At 49.4% G+C, this 15,409-nt stretch overlaps 1 protein-coding gene across 4 annotated transcripts in view; it reads left to right on the forward strand.

The window, feature by feature from the left end:
• Positions 1-15,409, forward strand: part of LOC119441772 (acetylcholinesterase) — a 132,423-nt gene that overhangs the window by 17,909 nt on the left and 99,105 nt on the right. For 2 of the 4 annotated variants that reach the window (XM_049661604.1, XM_049661602.1), the window contains exons 2-3: positions 8,592-9,387; positions 9,752-10,527. In XM_049661604.1, the coding sequence (XP_049517561.1) occupies positions 8,592-9,387; positions 9,752-10,527 (1,572 nt within the window). Of the gene's footprint in view, positions 1-7,783; positions 7,880-8,591; positions 9,388-9,751; positions 10,528-15,409 lie in introns of those variants that run through there. The other 2 variants (XM_049661605.1, XM_049661603.1) reach the window with 2 other exon arrangements.

The raw sequence follows: 15,409 nt of genomic DNA on the forward strand, positions 1-15,409 counted from the left end.
CGTAACGCAAGTGGGGGGGGAGTGAGCAGAAGCGAATTCCAAATATAGAGGCGCCATATCGAACCCGATGTTTGCAAATTGACGAGTGGCCAGAGAGGCGGAGCCGTGGCTTCCCATTCGAGTGGCGTCTGTGCTGCCGTTTCCCTCCGCCATCTCGCAGCCAGAGAGAGAGAGAGAGAGACACTGTCGTGGGGGCACGCGTCGCGCGCGCTCGAGTGGAAAGTTCAAAAGGCGCACGCTCACTAATTGCGCTCGGATGACGTGGCTGCGTATGCCGCTCGCCCTGCGGAGACCGTCGTCGAGGGCTGCCGCTTCTGCTACTGGTACTGCTGCTGCATGTAGTCATAGCTTTCTTATTTTCTTCTGTATATCTCTTTTTTTTGTTTATCTTTACTTTTGTTCGAGATCGGGTCAACTCCCACCACAGATATTGTTTCTGTTTTTTGTTCCTCACATTTTCTTGTTTATTTTGTTCCTTTCTTTATTTTTATTTTCTTGCTCTAAACTGCCTTCAAGTACGTGTGGACTATACACAAAGCATCATCGTTCGTCGAATTTCCCAGCCTGTTGTTTCTCTCTTATCTCAGTTCACTGCGCTAATTAGAAGAGGCGCCCTCAGGCGCCACATACTAATGGCGGTCTTCAGCCTTTCTTATTTTCTTTTTTCCCCCGCTCTGAATAACCTACACCGAGTGTTTTGTCTTCGAAACTATCGAATCCACGCTACTGCCAATGTGCTCTCTTTCTTTCCCTGTTTTTTTTTTTTTTTTTTCGATTTCCAAGCGAGGTGTTGCGGATATAAGACACAGTGACATAAGGAGTGTTTGTTGCTGGGACTTCCATAAGCGTTGCGCTTGACCCTTGTTTGATTCGTATACTTACCGCTTCCTCCGGTTAATCACTTGGCGCATACTTTGAGTGATATGCCAGCAAATTAGCATGCAATTAAACATTGCTCGACCGCTCGGATACTGATACCATATAGTTACAAAGACGCCAAAGCGCGCCGTACCACTTTTTTTTTTTTTCCTTTGGTGAAGAGACGTAAGTTCGTCCGTTCCTCAATTACTTTACGTACCGCTTCTCTTTCACTTCTTTCATGGTGGTGCCGGCGCACCGTTATTGTGACCTTTGTCATGTGCTGCTCTTCTTTTCATGGGCAGCTCAGCTTCTCGTTAAAATTACACGTGTCTATACCGTAAATGTTACCGCTCGGCGTAATAAAGGCGGTCTTTTGTTATGCGATTTCTGCGCTCATCTGTCGGACCGGGGTCTTCTCGGGCCCTTTTGCCTCGAGGCAGTCCCCTCAATCCTGACAGACGCCAACGCCCTGGCGGGGCGTCAATCGGGACTTTGTCAATCGGGACTAATGCGCACAAATGACAAGTGCACCTTACGGTTAAAAAAAAACACATGAACAACCAACCTCACAAAAGCTATTCAAAGCCACAGCTCTGAACGACACGACCGCTTTCCAAAGCGGCCACATGCAGTCTATCGCAACCGCAGTCACTTCTTTGGTCATCTGCTTAACATTTGACAAAACGTTCCTCCTACATAATGTCTACACGCGAAGAAGAATGGCTTATTTGAAACCACTGCCACGCCACCTTACGTCTCTTATTATTCTGTGAAAAGAAAACGGTTACTTTATGGTGTTCTTGCTAAAGATTCGCGCTAAACGTTCTACGCTGGCGTATTTGTATCTGTAGTCGGCCACGCTATTGGCGTGCTGGTGACTGCATTTGTATCCTTGTCCTGCATGTATACATGTGAAGCATCATCTTTGGCAGATATGTCCTTCTTTCGTCCCTTCCCCTCCTTCCCCGCAGTGCTGATCGATGTGTCAGCAGCGCGCTAGACACTTATACGGTGCGGTCAGTAAGCGTTATTTCTCTATCTGTCAACTAATATATAGCTATCTCTTTATCATCCACAGCGGAAATGTATGCAAAACGTAGACATCACGTAGCTTATGTCAGTGAAGTCTGTCGCGTCTGGATAAGCATATGAAATTGTGGTAACCAACAGTGCCGGAATTCTTATTTGTTGTAGGGGGGATACTTAGGTAGCGTTTGTTCGTCTCAGTGCGCGACATCACGACACTACCTGATGCAATAATTAGACGCATAACAAACCGCAGCGGTGGTCAAACGCGATACGGAACACTGCGTCGCTTTGGAAACTGAAGAAATTCTCCTATACGTTCGATAGTTTACGGGATAATTTTGTCATTGCCGACTTTGGCAGCTTCCGGTAATGAGTTCAAGGTGTACAGCGCGAAGCGCTAGGCATCGGGTGATCACCTAATATTCGCTAAATCGCTAAAGACGAGACGAATGATAATCTAAGCAGGACCACGTGTCTGTATAGCTATGGTAAATAGAACGAAGTTCGTAATATAGAACACAACAACGCCTTAGTATACTATTCTCAACAAAACTTAAATTAGGGATACAAAGACAACACTGCGAGAAACTTCGAGCAGAGGGGATAGTTTTCTGAGAACCTTTAAATTCTGCTCTCTTTTCCGCTCAGCAAACAGTCACGGATAGCGGTCGGGAGAGACCATGGAGAGACATTTCGTCACCGAGTGCACGCTGGCTCAGCTCACCTAAGCAAATTTAAAAAAAGAGAGAGAGAGAGAGAGAGAAATAAATTCTATATTACGATTTACATCGATCGCTTAACAAGTTGCACAGAAAATAAAATATTTTCTGATATTTTTGTACGGCGACTGTTCGTTCGTTCGTATAACTTTATTGCTATCAAGGATCAAAAGGTCACTAAGCGACCAGGAGACCGCAGGCCCTGGCGGCCTCCTCGGCCCTCTGGACGACCCGGTGTTGTTGGTCTGGGTCCGAGCTGAGCAGAGCGCAGCCTCCCAATCCTTGGCATTTTAAATTACGAGCCCTCTCAATCTCCCCCCGAAAAGGGTGTAAGGTGGTGAGTTGAAGATTGATTTGCACCCTTGTTCTTATTTAAAGGTGTAAATTATTTTACAGTGCACCCGCTCGTCTATGACGCGGCACGCATTGCGCGTTTTTCTCCACAGCGACGTTGCACCATGCCCCTCCTTCATTACGGAGCAGTACACAACCTTTCCCGCTTTTCTTATGACAGTCTTTTTTACTATTATCTTCATCTCACTTTCACAGTAGACATCGCCTAAAATTACTATGCGCAGCAGCGCTGCAGTCCGCGGCTTTTCCCGCGTACTCGTTACTGTGCTCGACGCCGAGACGACGAAGTCACGTTTACCGCGGACCGTCCGGCCGGCGCCTGCAGTATAGTAATTAGCGCCGGGTTCCTTACAGCTCGGCTCGCGTATAGTCCCCCGGGTCTCATAGAGATACGACCAATACGACCCTGGGTCAGGCGATAGCTGGACCCCCGGCCTCACCCGCATTCGCGTGTGCGCGTCACGTTTAAGGCTGTCGGGCCACCGTTACTTTCGCGCGCTGCCGACACCTGGTCGTTCGAGGCATAATAAGTTGGCACTCTGTCAAATAGCCACTTGGGGTCAGGCCTCTGTATTACGCGGCAGCGATGTATAGAGAACGAAGCGTGAAGGCTTTCGACGCGATCCTGCGCGCTCGAAGCTTGTACGCGCGTATACAACGCTATATATCCACGTAGAAAGTACGCGTTTCGTGCGCATTCTAGCGCTTGAAATATGCGCAGGAAATTTGGATCTTTCTTTGTCTATGGGGATAGAACCTGTTAATTTGGGGTTCGCTTCGTAAGTGTTGATGTCAACTTGGGCAACGCCCGCACCGAAAATGCTCCCAAAGTATCTTCCACGACGTATATCAAGGCCTCGACTCCACAAGGCGTTCGCCACCGTTCTTTGTTAACAGGCTTATACATGAACTGTTAAGCGACGTGCATTTTATTTCTTAGCCGGCTGGAACTGTTAGCCAATAGTAGCCCTTGTTTGTCAAAATAGGATAGTCCCTATCGACTTCGGCACGCCGATTTTCGACGCTTTTCAGGTGCCACCGCGAGGTTTTCGATGTCGCATAATTGAAAGCAATACAATAAGGCTACGTTCACATTTCACTTGGCCAATTTATGCAACCAGTCACGCAAAATACCAACCGCATCCGACGTATGCTAAAGCGCGTTGCTTAGCGGAAGCAACCCCTCACGAGCGCACGTCGCACAAACGCGCTCGTCCGACAACTGCCCGCAGCAATCTCCCCCCCCTTGAGCTGTCCCACTGATCGCTTATAGAACATCGACCACCGTGCTACCGTTGCAGCATCCGTATAACGTCACGTGATCGAGCGTTCCTTCAATAAACATGCGGCCGTTAGATGGCGTTCTCCAACGGCTTTTCAGGCTTCACTTTTCTCCTAGCTGGTTTCGCACGATTGTGTTACCGAATACGAGATTTACAGAGTCCGCACGTTTTTCAAGAGAAAACAGTAAAAGAAGGAACAAACGCGCCACGGACAACTGGGATAATTTCGAAAGGTGCACGGCGACAACCAGACACGAAAGCTTAAGCTTATGTAATCAGTATACCGGTTATAACCCGGGTCTCCGGTATCACGCTCCGCGTAAACCTTCAGCTGCATGCGAGGCTGCCATTGCGCATACGCGCGACACACGCGACGATCGACCACCGCTACCTTTCCGGTCGCCTTCCTCCGCAGGATGTAAGGCTTCCCAGCACACACCCGAGTCTATGTAGACTCGAGTGTGCGGAGATGCAGGGCGCGGCCGCCGAAGGCCCCGCGAAGTAACGTGCGCAGAATCGAAGGAAGCAATCAGCCTGATTGCTGGTCGCGGACAAACGCTCGCCGTTGTATAGGTACCTGCGACGACGATTAGATCGCCAAACAATGGTCGAAACGAGACAAAAAAAAAGAAAAATATATATAAGACAGAAAAAGAAGCAGGGGGGATGGGGGGTTGTACAGAAAAAAAGTAAAGCACGAGCTGCTGAAAAACGTCCGGTATGTCCCTTGGTCGCCGTCCATATATCGGCCCTGCGAACGTGTTCACTGTCATCGCCGAATCGTTACACGAGTAGAAAAGAAAAAAAAAAGTGTGTATAGATATGTGGGGGATGGCAGCAAGATGCCTATATATAGCGTCACAACGTGACAGGATGTCTCGCGGCATTTCCCGGAATAAAAATGAAGGCGGCGGTCCACACGCTGCGTGTCATGGCAGAAATCGAAAGCGCCACACACGCATGTGCGAGTCCCGGCAGCAGCAAGCCCGTGGTTCGTGGCCTGCGGGCTAATATTTTCGCCGACTCGCCGCGGCGAGCTGGAAACGATCGACGCGAAAGGGCGCGCTTTCAGCGGCGAGTTTCGCATCAGTAAAAAAGACAGCATATATACCACATACCTTCGCCAGACGACGAGACGCGAAGATGCCGAAACCACTTACAAGCGAACCCGCTGCATCATGAACGCCTATACCTATATATGTACCTATATATGTATGAAGGTTCCCACGTAGAAGACCCCTTGCAGTATATAGTCATCGCGTTTTAATCTTTTTGTTGTGCTGCTTCACTTAGTTCGTAAGCCTTACCCGCCGCGATGGCTCAGTGGTTAGGCGTCCTGTGGAGCTCGAGGTTGAAGGTTCGATTCGCAGCGTGGCGGCCGCATTTCGGTGGGGGAGCAAGGCAAAAACGATCGTGCACGCATGCTTTGGGGACAGGTTAAAGAACAAACGGTGGTCAAAATTTATCCTAAGACCGACAGCCAGAGACTGAGCCTTTCGCGACTGAGTATACAGCGTATTAATCATTAATTAAGGGCGTTCTGGTTTTACGAGACAAAATTGAAGATCCCATCAGTGTAAAGGCCCTGCTAGTCATGGACAACGTTTAAACTCGGCAACCTTTATTATCGAGTCCGTGGTAACGGTCTGAAAAACTGTATGCTGAGTCCTACGCTGCCGAGTTATTGCCAATTTTGTAAATAAGTGTGGACATTAAGATCTATCCGTGCACTCTTGGAAGCTTCTATCCGAACTTGGATAATGTTTATTTGGGCCCTGTAAACTTTTTTTTTTACGTCGCATCGTACTTTTTGCAACAATCGTCTGCAAATCACCCACACGTACAGGTGAGAGAGATGAAAGCAAAGGCGGGGAGATTAGCCAGAACGGAAAATTCGGTTTGCTACCCTACACTGGAACGAGAGAGGTAGCCATATAAAAGGAATTTAGAGGGAGAGAGACAGACAGCGAGCAAGGAAACATTATATATACACACACACGCGTACAGGAAAGCGGTCAATACGAAAGGAGGGCTCGCGAAGGGCAAGGTGCATAGATGACAAGAGCATATATATGAGCGCCTAATAGTTGAACAAGCGAATAAGGTGAGTGAACAACAATGCAGGCGCTTCATAGAGACTGGCCGACGTGTCTGCGGGTAGAGCCGTCGGAACTTTTCGTATTTTGCTCCCATACATCTTGACTTCCCGCTTACGGAAATCGTGCTTTTATGATGTTGACGTTTTTGTCGGCTCCCGCGCACATGAGCACGTCCACCCATCCTCTTTCACACACGCGCATGAAGTGTGCATTACCAAATCAACCATCATTTTGAAGCTGCAGGAATTTCAAATTAATATTCATGAACAAGAGTATTACACAGAAAAGTCAGGTGTTCGTTTTCAGCGAGGCTGATGAAACTTTATGATGACCCCACAACTTCCACAGGCTCTGAAAAAAAAAACGGTTGCAGCTCCAAGCTGACATGTGATAATGTTTGTTTGAAAGTGCAAAGTCAAAGTCGATTGATGCAACCCGGCCTCACCCAACCCACGTCACCATTAGAATTAAAGGAAATAGTGACGTGTGTTTGAGGAGGTCGGGTTGCATTTCTCCAGTTTCTGTTATTGCACCTCATTGACGTCTGACCGCAGTAGTTGTCCAATTATCTGTCCGCATTCTAGCTTAGTACAACGGACAATGTACAGCGTGCGTTAAAAGTTTAGAAGCCGCTATGTGAGCGACGTTATCAAGACAACAGGCCCGACTTGTGCCATTGCGACAACGCGTACTGGATGTGATACTTTTTCGTCGAAGAATGTGCACAAGCTGCTTCGATTTTACAACCACCATAAGCTCGCAGGAAAAACACAATCCGTCAGGGTCATTGGTATCAGGCTGCATACAGTCTTGAAGACTCCTCGTTCAATCACGCGCACGGAACAAAGCGCCCGTGCGGGACTCTTCCTCGTACATGCCGAGTAATGACTTTCTAAGATCAACATCTCTCTCTCTCTTCAATTGTGCTCGAAGCGTCATTGAGGGGGAGGCGCACTACGTCGGCTGCAAGAATAGAAAGTCCCACCGACAGGAGCTGCTGTTTTTCTGTCCGCTTCGCACGCCGTGTGTCAGAGCTGCGCGCGCGAGGCGTCGATGACGCGGAAGTGTCCAATTCAAACTCATAAGTGGGCGCTGCGCCTCGCCTCCAGCGGCTTCCATACAAGCGTGGCCACGCGAGCGGCGGGCGAGAGGGTGAGTCGGGCCCGACCGTCGTCGCGTTCGTTTGTTCGGGCCAGCCCCACGACGCTCGCGTCGTCGTCGTCACAACGGACGATCACGCTCCGGCCGCGCACTTTCTCTTTTCGCTCGCGGAGAGAAATCGCGTGGCCAGTGTCTGCGACCGCGGACGAGGGGAGAGTAAACGACGCCTCGAACGGAACCACGCGCAGCTCTGAAGCGAGCGTAATCTTTGGCGAGCGTGGAGGGGCTTCCGGAAGGTCTCGGTGTGTGTGTGGTGGAACCGGTTGTCACGCGGCGTTTCGTTCCCGCGGCGCACGTGGTTGGGCTATGAACTTTTTGTGATGGGAAGTTCTCTCAAAAGGTGAGCGCATCGTCGTCCTCACGACTTGACCAGGTACGCTGTTTTAATTACGTTTCGTTGCTTTGCAAAATTTTGCTTGCCTCGTAACTTGGAGATAAGTTAAAACTGCGGTGCGGACATTGTTCTCTATTTCTTTTTTTTTTCTTTTCTTTAATTATCTCGTATTGCTGCGAAACGCGGTAAGTACACCTAGTACTTGTGCGCGTTGATGTTGGAATTGTTGAAGTTCTGGGCTTTCCTTATCGGCGATTTGTTGGTGGAACAGTCCGTGGCTAATACTGATAGACGCACCGTTTTTTTTTTTTTTTTTTTTGTTTCGAAGAATATAGTAGTGGCATTTATAGTACACAATAATAGGGAACAAAGCAGTACAGTGTCGGCTCTCGTCCCGCTCTCCTTTAGAGCCATTTTTCTCGCGAAGTAAACACAGTTCGCTTTGTGATATATCGAGTATCCACATCTACGCCGCACCGAACTCATGGACATGTGCTAGCTGGTTTCTGAACAGCGAAAGATACAATCAGGTGGATCAATTGCTGGTCCAGACCGCCAGGCTAACACCGCCTGTAATAAACATCTTAACCAAATAACCAACCAACCAACCATATATAGTACTGGAAGCAAGTAAGTGGACCTTGTGTGAGCCTCTCCAACTATTTGTACAACTGACAATACTTCTCGCGGCCATGCTTCAGTGCGGGACGACCATGCTTAAGTGCCTACTGCACGTTGTGCTCGCTCGCAGGCTGGCAGCAGGCGCCATGGTGTGTGCCCCGACGTCACTGGCGATGCTGCTGCTGCTCGTGGCCGGGGTGCCCGTGCGGCCGGTCGCGGCGCGCAAGGGCCACCAGCACCAACAGCAACAGCACCACCGGCCCGACCCGCTGCTGGTGCACACGGCCAAGGGCCCCGTCCGCGGACTGGCCACCGAGGCGCCCACGGGCAAGCCGGTCGACGTGTTCTACGGCATACCGTACGCCAAACCGCCCGTGGGCCGCTACCGGTTCCGGCACCCAAAGCCCAACGACCCATGGAAGGGCGTCCTGGACGCCACCGTCAAGCCCAAGTCGTGCTTCCAGACGGTGGACACCTTCTTCGGCGACTTTCGTGGCAGCCTCATGTGGAACGCCAACACCAACATGAGCGAGGACTGCCTGACGCTGAACGTGTGGGTGCCCCGGCCTCGGCCCAACGCCAGCCACCCGGCCGCCGTGCTGGTGTGGATCTACGGGGGCGGATTCTACAGCGGCACCTCGACGCTGGACGTGTACGACGGTCGCACGCTGGTGGCCGAGGAGCGCGTGGTGCTCGTGTCCATGAACTACCGCGTCGCCTCGCTGGGCTTCCTGTGCCTCGACCACCCGGAGGTGCCGGGCAACGCGGGCCTCTTCGACCAGCTCATGGCACTGCAGTGGGTGCAGGAGAACATCGCCGCGTTCGGCGGCAACCCGCGCAACGTCACCCTGTTCGGCGAGAGCGCCGGCGCCGTCAGCGCCAGCATGCATCTGCTCTCGCCGCTCTCCAGGGACCTCTTCTCGCAGGTACGTGAAGGAATCTTGTTTATGGCAGCTTTTGACTAATAACACTTATGTCTTAGTTCTCATGTAGCGAAGATGTCATGTCACCTGCCAGAAGGGCAACTCTGAAAAGTTGAAGCCATATAGTTCACTGCCACAAGACCTGCTGGTACTTTCTGACTGAACAGCCAATGTTTGGAGGATAGCTCTGCCAGTCGTCCTTACTATTAAATTTAGGAAACACTAACGGTAAATTTAGTGCAGTTTACTCAAGTCAGCGGCTGTGCCCGTGCGAAAACGTGGTGACACAAAGCATTACAAAACGTGTACAGTCTCGGTGCGGTGCCACGCAGACTGTTGTCTAACCGAGGTTCCTTGGAATGCGCAGGCGATCCTCCAAAGTGGCACGGCCATCGCCCCGTGGGGGGTGCACGATCGCCACACGGCGCTGCAGTCGGCGCTCCGGCTGGCCGAGACGCTGCACTGCCCGCACGACGAGCACCACCTGGAAGCCATGCTGGCATGCTTGCGCGAGCAGGACCCCGAGATGATCGTAAACAGCGAGACGGGCAACTTCGGCGTGGTCGAGTTCCCTTTCGTGCCGATCGTGGACGGCGCCTTCCTCGACGAGTCCCCGCAGGAGTCGCTGGCAGCGCGCAACTTCAAGAAGACCAACCTGCTGCTGGGCTCGAACCGCGATGAAGGCACCTACTTCCTCATCTACTACCTGACCGAGCTGTTCCGACGAGACGAGTCGGTCTACCTGGGCCGCGAGGACTTTGTGCGCGCCGTGCGCGAGCTGAACCCGCTGGTGGGGGAGCTCGCGCAGCAGGCGATCGTGTTCCAATACACGGACTGGCTGAACCCGGAGGACCCGATCAAGAACCGGGACGCCGTGGACAAGATAGTGGGCGACTACCACTTCACGTGCTCGGTGGTGGAGTGGGCGCACCAGTACGCCCTCGCGGGCTCACAGGTGTACGCGTACTACTTCACGCACCGGTCGTCGGTGAGCGCCTGGCCTCAATGGATGGGCGTCATACACGGCGAGGAGATCGCCTTCCTGTTCGGCGAGCCGCTCAACAAGTCGCTCGGCTACCGGGCGGACGAGCAAGCGCTCAGCCGACGCATGATGCGCTACTGGGCCAACTTCGCAAAGACAGGGTGAGTGCGTGAACACATCCACTTCTCGTCTTCCTACACCCTTTTAGTTACGTACAGTCTTCGTCGAAAGTATACGGGCTACTCAAGTGCCTTCACCAGATGAGTCGTTCGTCTGGGTGCTGTGTTTCCAGTGGCGCTCACGACACTCCAGGCCTCCGGAGGGTAATTACACAAGAGTTCTTTCATGAAGGAGGGCGTTGGAACTGTTGGCCTACCACAGGAGCTCGTTTAAACAACCTGTAGTAATAAGCATGGTGGTCAGGCAACGTAGCCCATATACGTTTGACATAGAGTACATGCGGACGAGATATTACGGCAAGCGTTTTGCTTAATCCGTTCCTCGTTGTGCGCGTTTCTCGTTTCTGGGGTGTCACTGCGTTATCATCTCCCACACTACCACTGTTGTAAGCGTCCGTATTCACTGTCACTTCTGCACCTGACAATCGTCACGACGAGCGAGACGTTAGCCAAGGCGTATGGACTACTAGCAAGCACTCACTCCCTCTCTATTTCCTTACCGTTCTACGTCCCCCTCCCTTATTCCCCAGTGTAGGGCACCAAACCGGATTTCCCCCCCCCCTGGTTAACCTACCTGCCCTTCCCCTTTCTTCTGTCTCTCTCTTTGCTATAGAGGGTACGCAGTCACCTAATTGAGGCCGCCATATTGTTGTACATCCAGCACTGAGAAATTCTGCGCGTTATTTCTATTCCCTGTGGAAGCTGGGAAAAGGACAACAGTACCCCCCCCCCCCCATATGACGTCACGTGAATACTCCCTGTACTAACGCAACATATTATGAAGGCTGCCAGTCGTTCCGAAGAATCTTGGCTGGGAACGTATATATGCTTCAAAAATAAAAGCACTCACGAACATGCAACAGTCCGTACGCCTAAACTCGGTTCGTAAGAGCAATCCCCGAGCAGTACGTCGTTCTGACATAATTTGCGAATGCGGCAGGCTTATTACAAAAGATTCAAAGGATTTAAAAAGTTTTGTGAATACTTCCATTGGACCCGTATCGCGAGGAAGTTCGTACGCTGAAGTAATGCGTCAGAAGGGACTTCTGGCAATTATACTGGGTGTTTTTTTTTTTTTCTTAGGCCAAACAGAATTTTTTAAAATCAAGTATGGTATATAGCATAATTCTAGTCATTGCGCTGGATTACTCAAGGAGGTAGGCATTACTTGCGCGAGAAATCGAAATGGGTTATCAACTAATTAACAAAAATTCACTAAATAGCTTTCTTGTTAATTCATTTATGGCACATCTTGCAATTTCCGAATTGTAGCCGGTGAGTTAGCAAGGCCTATTCCATTATAGCGAATTTTCCGGATAACACCAGTTTCGAGATATCCATTCCGAAAATGTGCGACGAAATGCATGGGCGTTCCAGTTACTTTTGTGCTTTAATGCACAAAACGGTGGTTTGTTAAAAAAAAAATAAGTGTAACTATAATGCATTTTCACCGCAAGTTTCACGGCGCATATCTCGAACCCGTGTGATCGATCCTTAGAAGTGATTCCAATTAAATATGTCTTGCAAGCACACCGGCTAATATATCATATTTGAATACGTGCCGTAAAGTAATTAACTAACAATTTAATTAGTTCATTTTCTTTCATTAGTCGATCATGCATTTCAATTTCTCGAGCGAGTAATGTCCGCCGCTTCGAGCAATCCAGCTCATGGATTACAAGTACGCTATATGCCACAGGCGATATTTTTTTTAATTCTGCACGGTTTCAAAAAAAAAAAAAAGAAGCACCCCGCATAATATCAGCCAATGAAACACAGTTCTTACCCTTGATAAACAGTTGTAATGTGCATACAAAGTGAACGTTTCGTCAGTTAAGGTTCTAGATGCCTGTAACAACAGCCGCCACGAACGCGGCACAAGTGAACCGAAAGGCCTCCATGCGTGACCCTGCGGTTAGATAGATCAGTGACGGGGTGTTTATGGCGTCGCAGCCACATAATCCGTGCAACGACCCCGCCTTCTCGTCTTTCCTAGAAACGAATGCACGCGATAGTTTTTTATAGTGGTTAGCAGTCAAGCGGCCTATATATCGCTGACTGCTCATCGGGGCTGCGGCACCCGCGAGTCTGTTTTGGTTTATTTTCCAGGGCCTTTAATACGGAAAAGGGCGGCTAAGATAATCCCATGCGCGTAAACGCGGACTATGGTTAACATATCAATGGTTGATTAGTCAATGGTAAAGCATACATTATTGAATGGTCAGTTGTGCATCGCTCGAAAGAATGGTATCTTGCCTATACGTGCATGGTTGTTAAAAATGTACAGTTTTCGTCGTCCTCACGTTATCTGTTTATTGAACACAGCGGATACGTGGTCGAAGCAGAGAGGGCAACATATACATACAATGGCAACAAACGAGACAATGAAGGAAAATACAACAATTAAAAGCAGAAAGTTACTCATGCAAGATTAGGACGCGGATTCAATTAGACAATTCTATTCTGTTATAGTACGGAAGGGGAAAAAAGGAAACTTCTGTGGGTTCGTTCGGTGCAAAATACAATGTGAACGCATGCGGTCTGCCGTGGCGTGTGGGTCTAGTCGATAAATGTGATTGGTATGGAGATGGGTGAAGCAATATATAGATTGTTGGTATGAAATAGGCTTAAGGGAATTCCGTGTCTCCGTATTTTTTTCTTCTAAGCTCAATTGGTAGGATGTCAAACATTTTCGTTAGTTAGGTGGGGAGTTAAAATTTTGAAAATATGGGGAATATAGTAGCACTCTTCAACGGAGCACACTAAACATACTGGGTTACTGTGGGTGAACTTGTGGCCGAAAATTCGAGACTAAAACACATTCACACAATTCGCATGCAGAGTTAACTGGAGCCTGTTCCACAGTCAACCACGTCCCTATATAGACCGAGCGCACGCGCAGTCGCGTGTGCGTGTACGAGAGACACGCGCCGTCTTGCCATGCGCGAGGCGCTGCTGGTGCTAATCTAATGGACATTCAATGAGGCGCTTGAAAGAGTACCTCGCGAGAGTGCTCGTAACTGGCATTTAGAGAGCTCTCTACGGCAATATACAGTATGTAAATCTAACAACGCTATATAGGTTAGTTTTAGTGTAGGAACCGCAAACTAAACTCACGCATATTCCAACGTAGGTCTAACTAATAATAAGTATAACAAAGCGTTTTTGCTTTGGTAGGGACTTCTGTTTGTGTGTCAGAAGACGCAATGTCCGGAAAGCTGAAGAAGAAATTCTGCTTATGTGAATGCTTACGATAAAGTGTTGTAACGTGATAGTGTTACGCGATGCCGTAAATGAAGTTGTTTTACTGCAGTAGCACTATATATATATGGGCTCGAAAAGGCATGCGCTGTCCATTGGTTCCGTAAAGTCGCGTCCTCTTCATGCTACACCTCCTTCACCGTGCGGCGAATGACAAAACACTGCTCTCCGCCGCCACTGGGGATTGAACACTTTGTTTAGGAATTCCGGGCATTGAAGGCTTTGTTAGGGAACGCTGGGAATTGAACGCTTTGTTGGGAAACGCTGGAGACTGAACAATTTGTTGGGAAACGCTGAGCACTGAACGGTTTGTTATGAAACTCTGGTGATTGAACGCCTTGTTGTGGAACACTAGGATTGAAAGCAAATTTGGGACACGCTGGGAATTGAACACTCTGTTCGGAAACGCTGGTGATTGAACGCTTTGTCAGGAAACGCTGGGCATTGAACGCTGGGGATTGAAGCTTTGTCACTGTGGCAAAGTGCTGTTGCGAGCCGCGAATGCGCTCATCACTGACCTATCGCAGATCTGCCGCGCTTTCCAGTTCCTACGGGTTTTTGAAACGCGCGCGATGCCGACTCGGAGAGTGGTGACATTTGTGCTCACATATTGGAAGCGACAGCAGACAGTACGCTCCACTAGCATAACTGGCATTTGTGCAGTAAAGCAGTCGTTCAAAGCGTTCGTTTTGACAAAGCATTATTTCTCGGCGCTTGCTTTGCAAGGACAGCTGGGGAGGTATTCTGTAAGTGTCCACGTAGTGGACATGTCCATTTCACCTGCTCCTGAAGTTCTGATTGGATGGCCTAAGGTAGTGCGTGAGAAGGAGACGGGCGCCCCCATCCAATCAGCAGCAGCCAAAATGGACAAGTCCACTAGCTGGACACTGACCGAATACCCCCTCTGCTCGTTGTCTTTAAACGAGGTTTCGTCATCCTACCTCCGCTGTCGTCTCGTTGTCACGTCGTTATCGAGTTGTCTTCATTGCGTACAAGTGCAAGATTGCGAGAGTGTTTCGCAAAGTTGGAGGGCATTGGAAGGGCGTAGGGCATGTGTTCACAAATACCTCTTACGCTAAACTTGTCCGTGAAAGAATATTTCAGCTAATCCTGATGCTGGACTTAAGATTGACGGCTGTCCAATGGCAAAGAGCGCTTACAAACTAAATGCTCTGTGAATTCGGTCTCAGGAAAGTAACTGCTGCCACGTTGAGTCTGTTATTCACGCAGAGCTGGAGCAACCGATGAAGTTGCTGACTTTCATGGCCTTTTGATGGCGTATATAAACTGTTGCCGTTACGCTTTCTCGCAGAAAAGTTACCCTGCGTTCAACTATAGTGCATTATCCCCGAATAATGGCACGCTCATACCTACCGCGGGGACGACTGTATACATTCAGCAGTAAAAAGTGAGTGAGCTCTGCTTGAACTGACAAAGAAAGTACATCTAGGTGTCTTCTGTGGCTGCGCCATTTTTTTTTAATTGGCTGTGGCACATAGCACAATTCTAACCCTTGAGCTAAAGTACTCGATGAGGAGCCATTCCTTCTAGAAAAAGTAAAAATGCGTAATTGCATAATTAACATAAATATACTAATTAACTG

Source organism: Dermacentor silvarum, chromosome 2, assembly GCF_013339745.2.
Source record: "Dermacentor silvarum isolate Dsil-2018 chromosome 2, BIME_Dsil_1.4, whole genome shotgun sequence".
In the NCBI taxonomy this organism is placed as follows: domain Eukaryota; kingdom Metazoa; phylum Arthropoda; class Arachnida; order Ixodida; family Ixodidae; genus Dermacentor; species Dermacentor silvarum.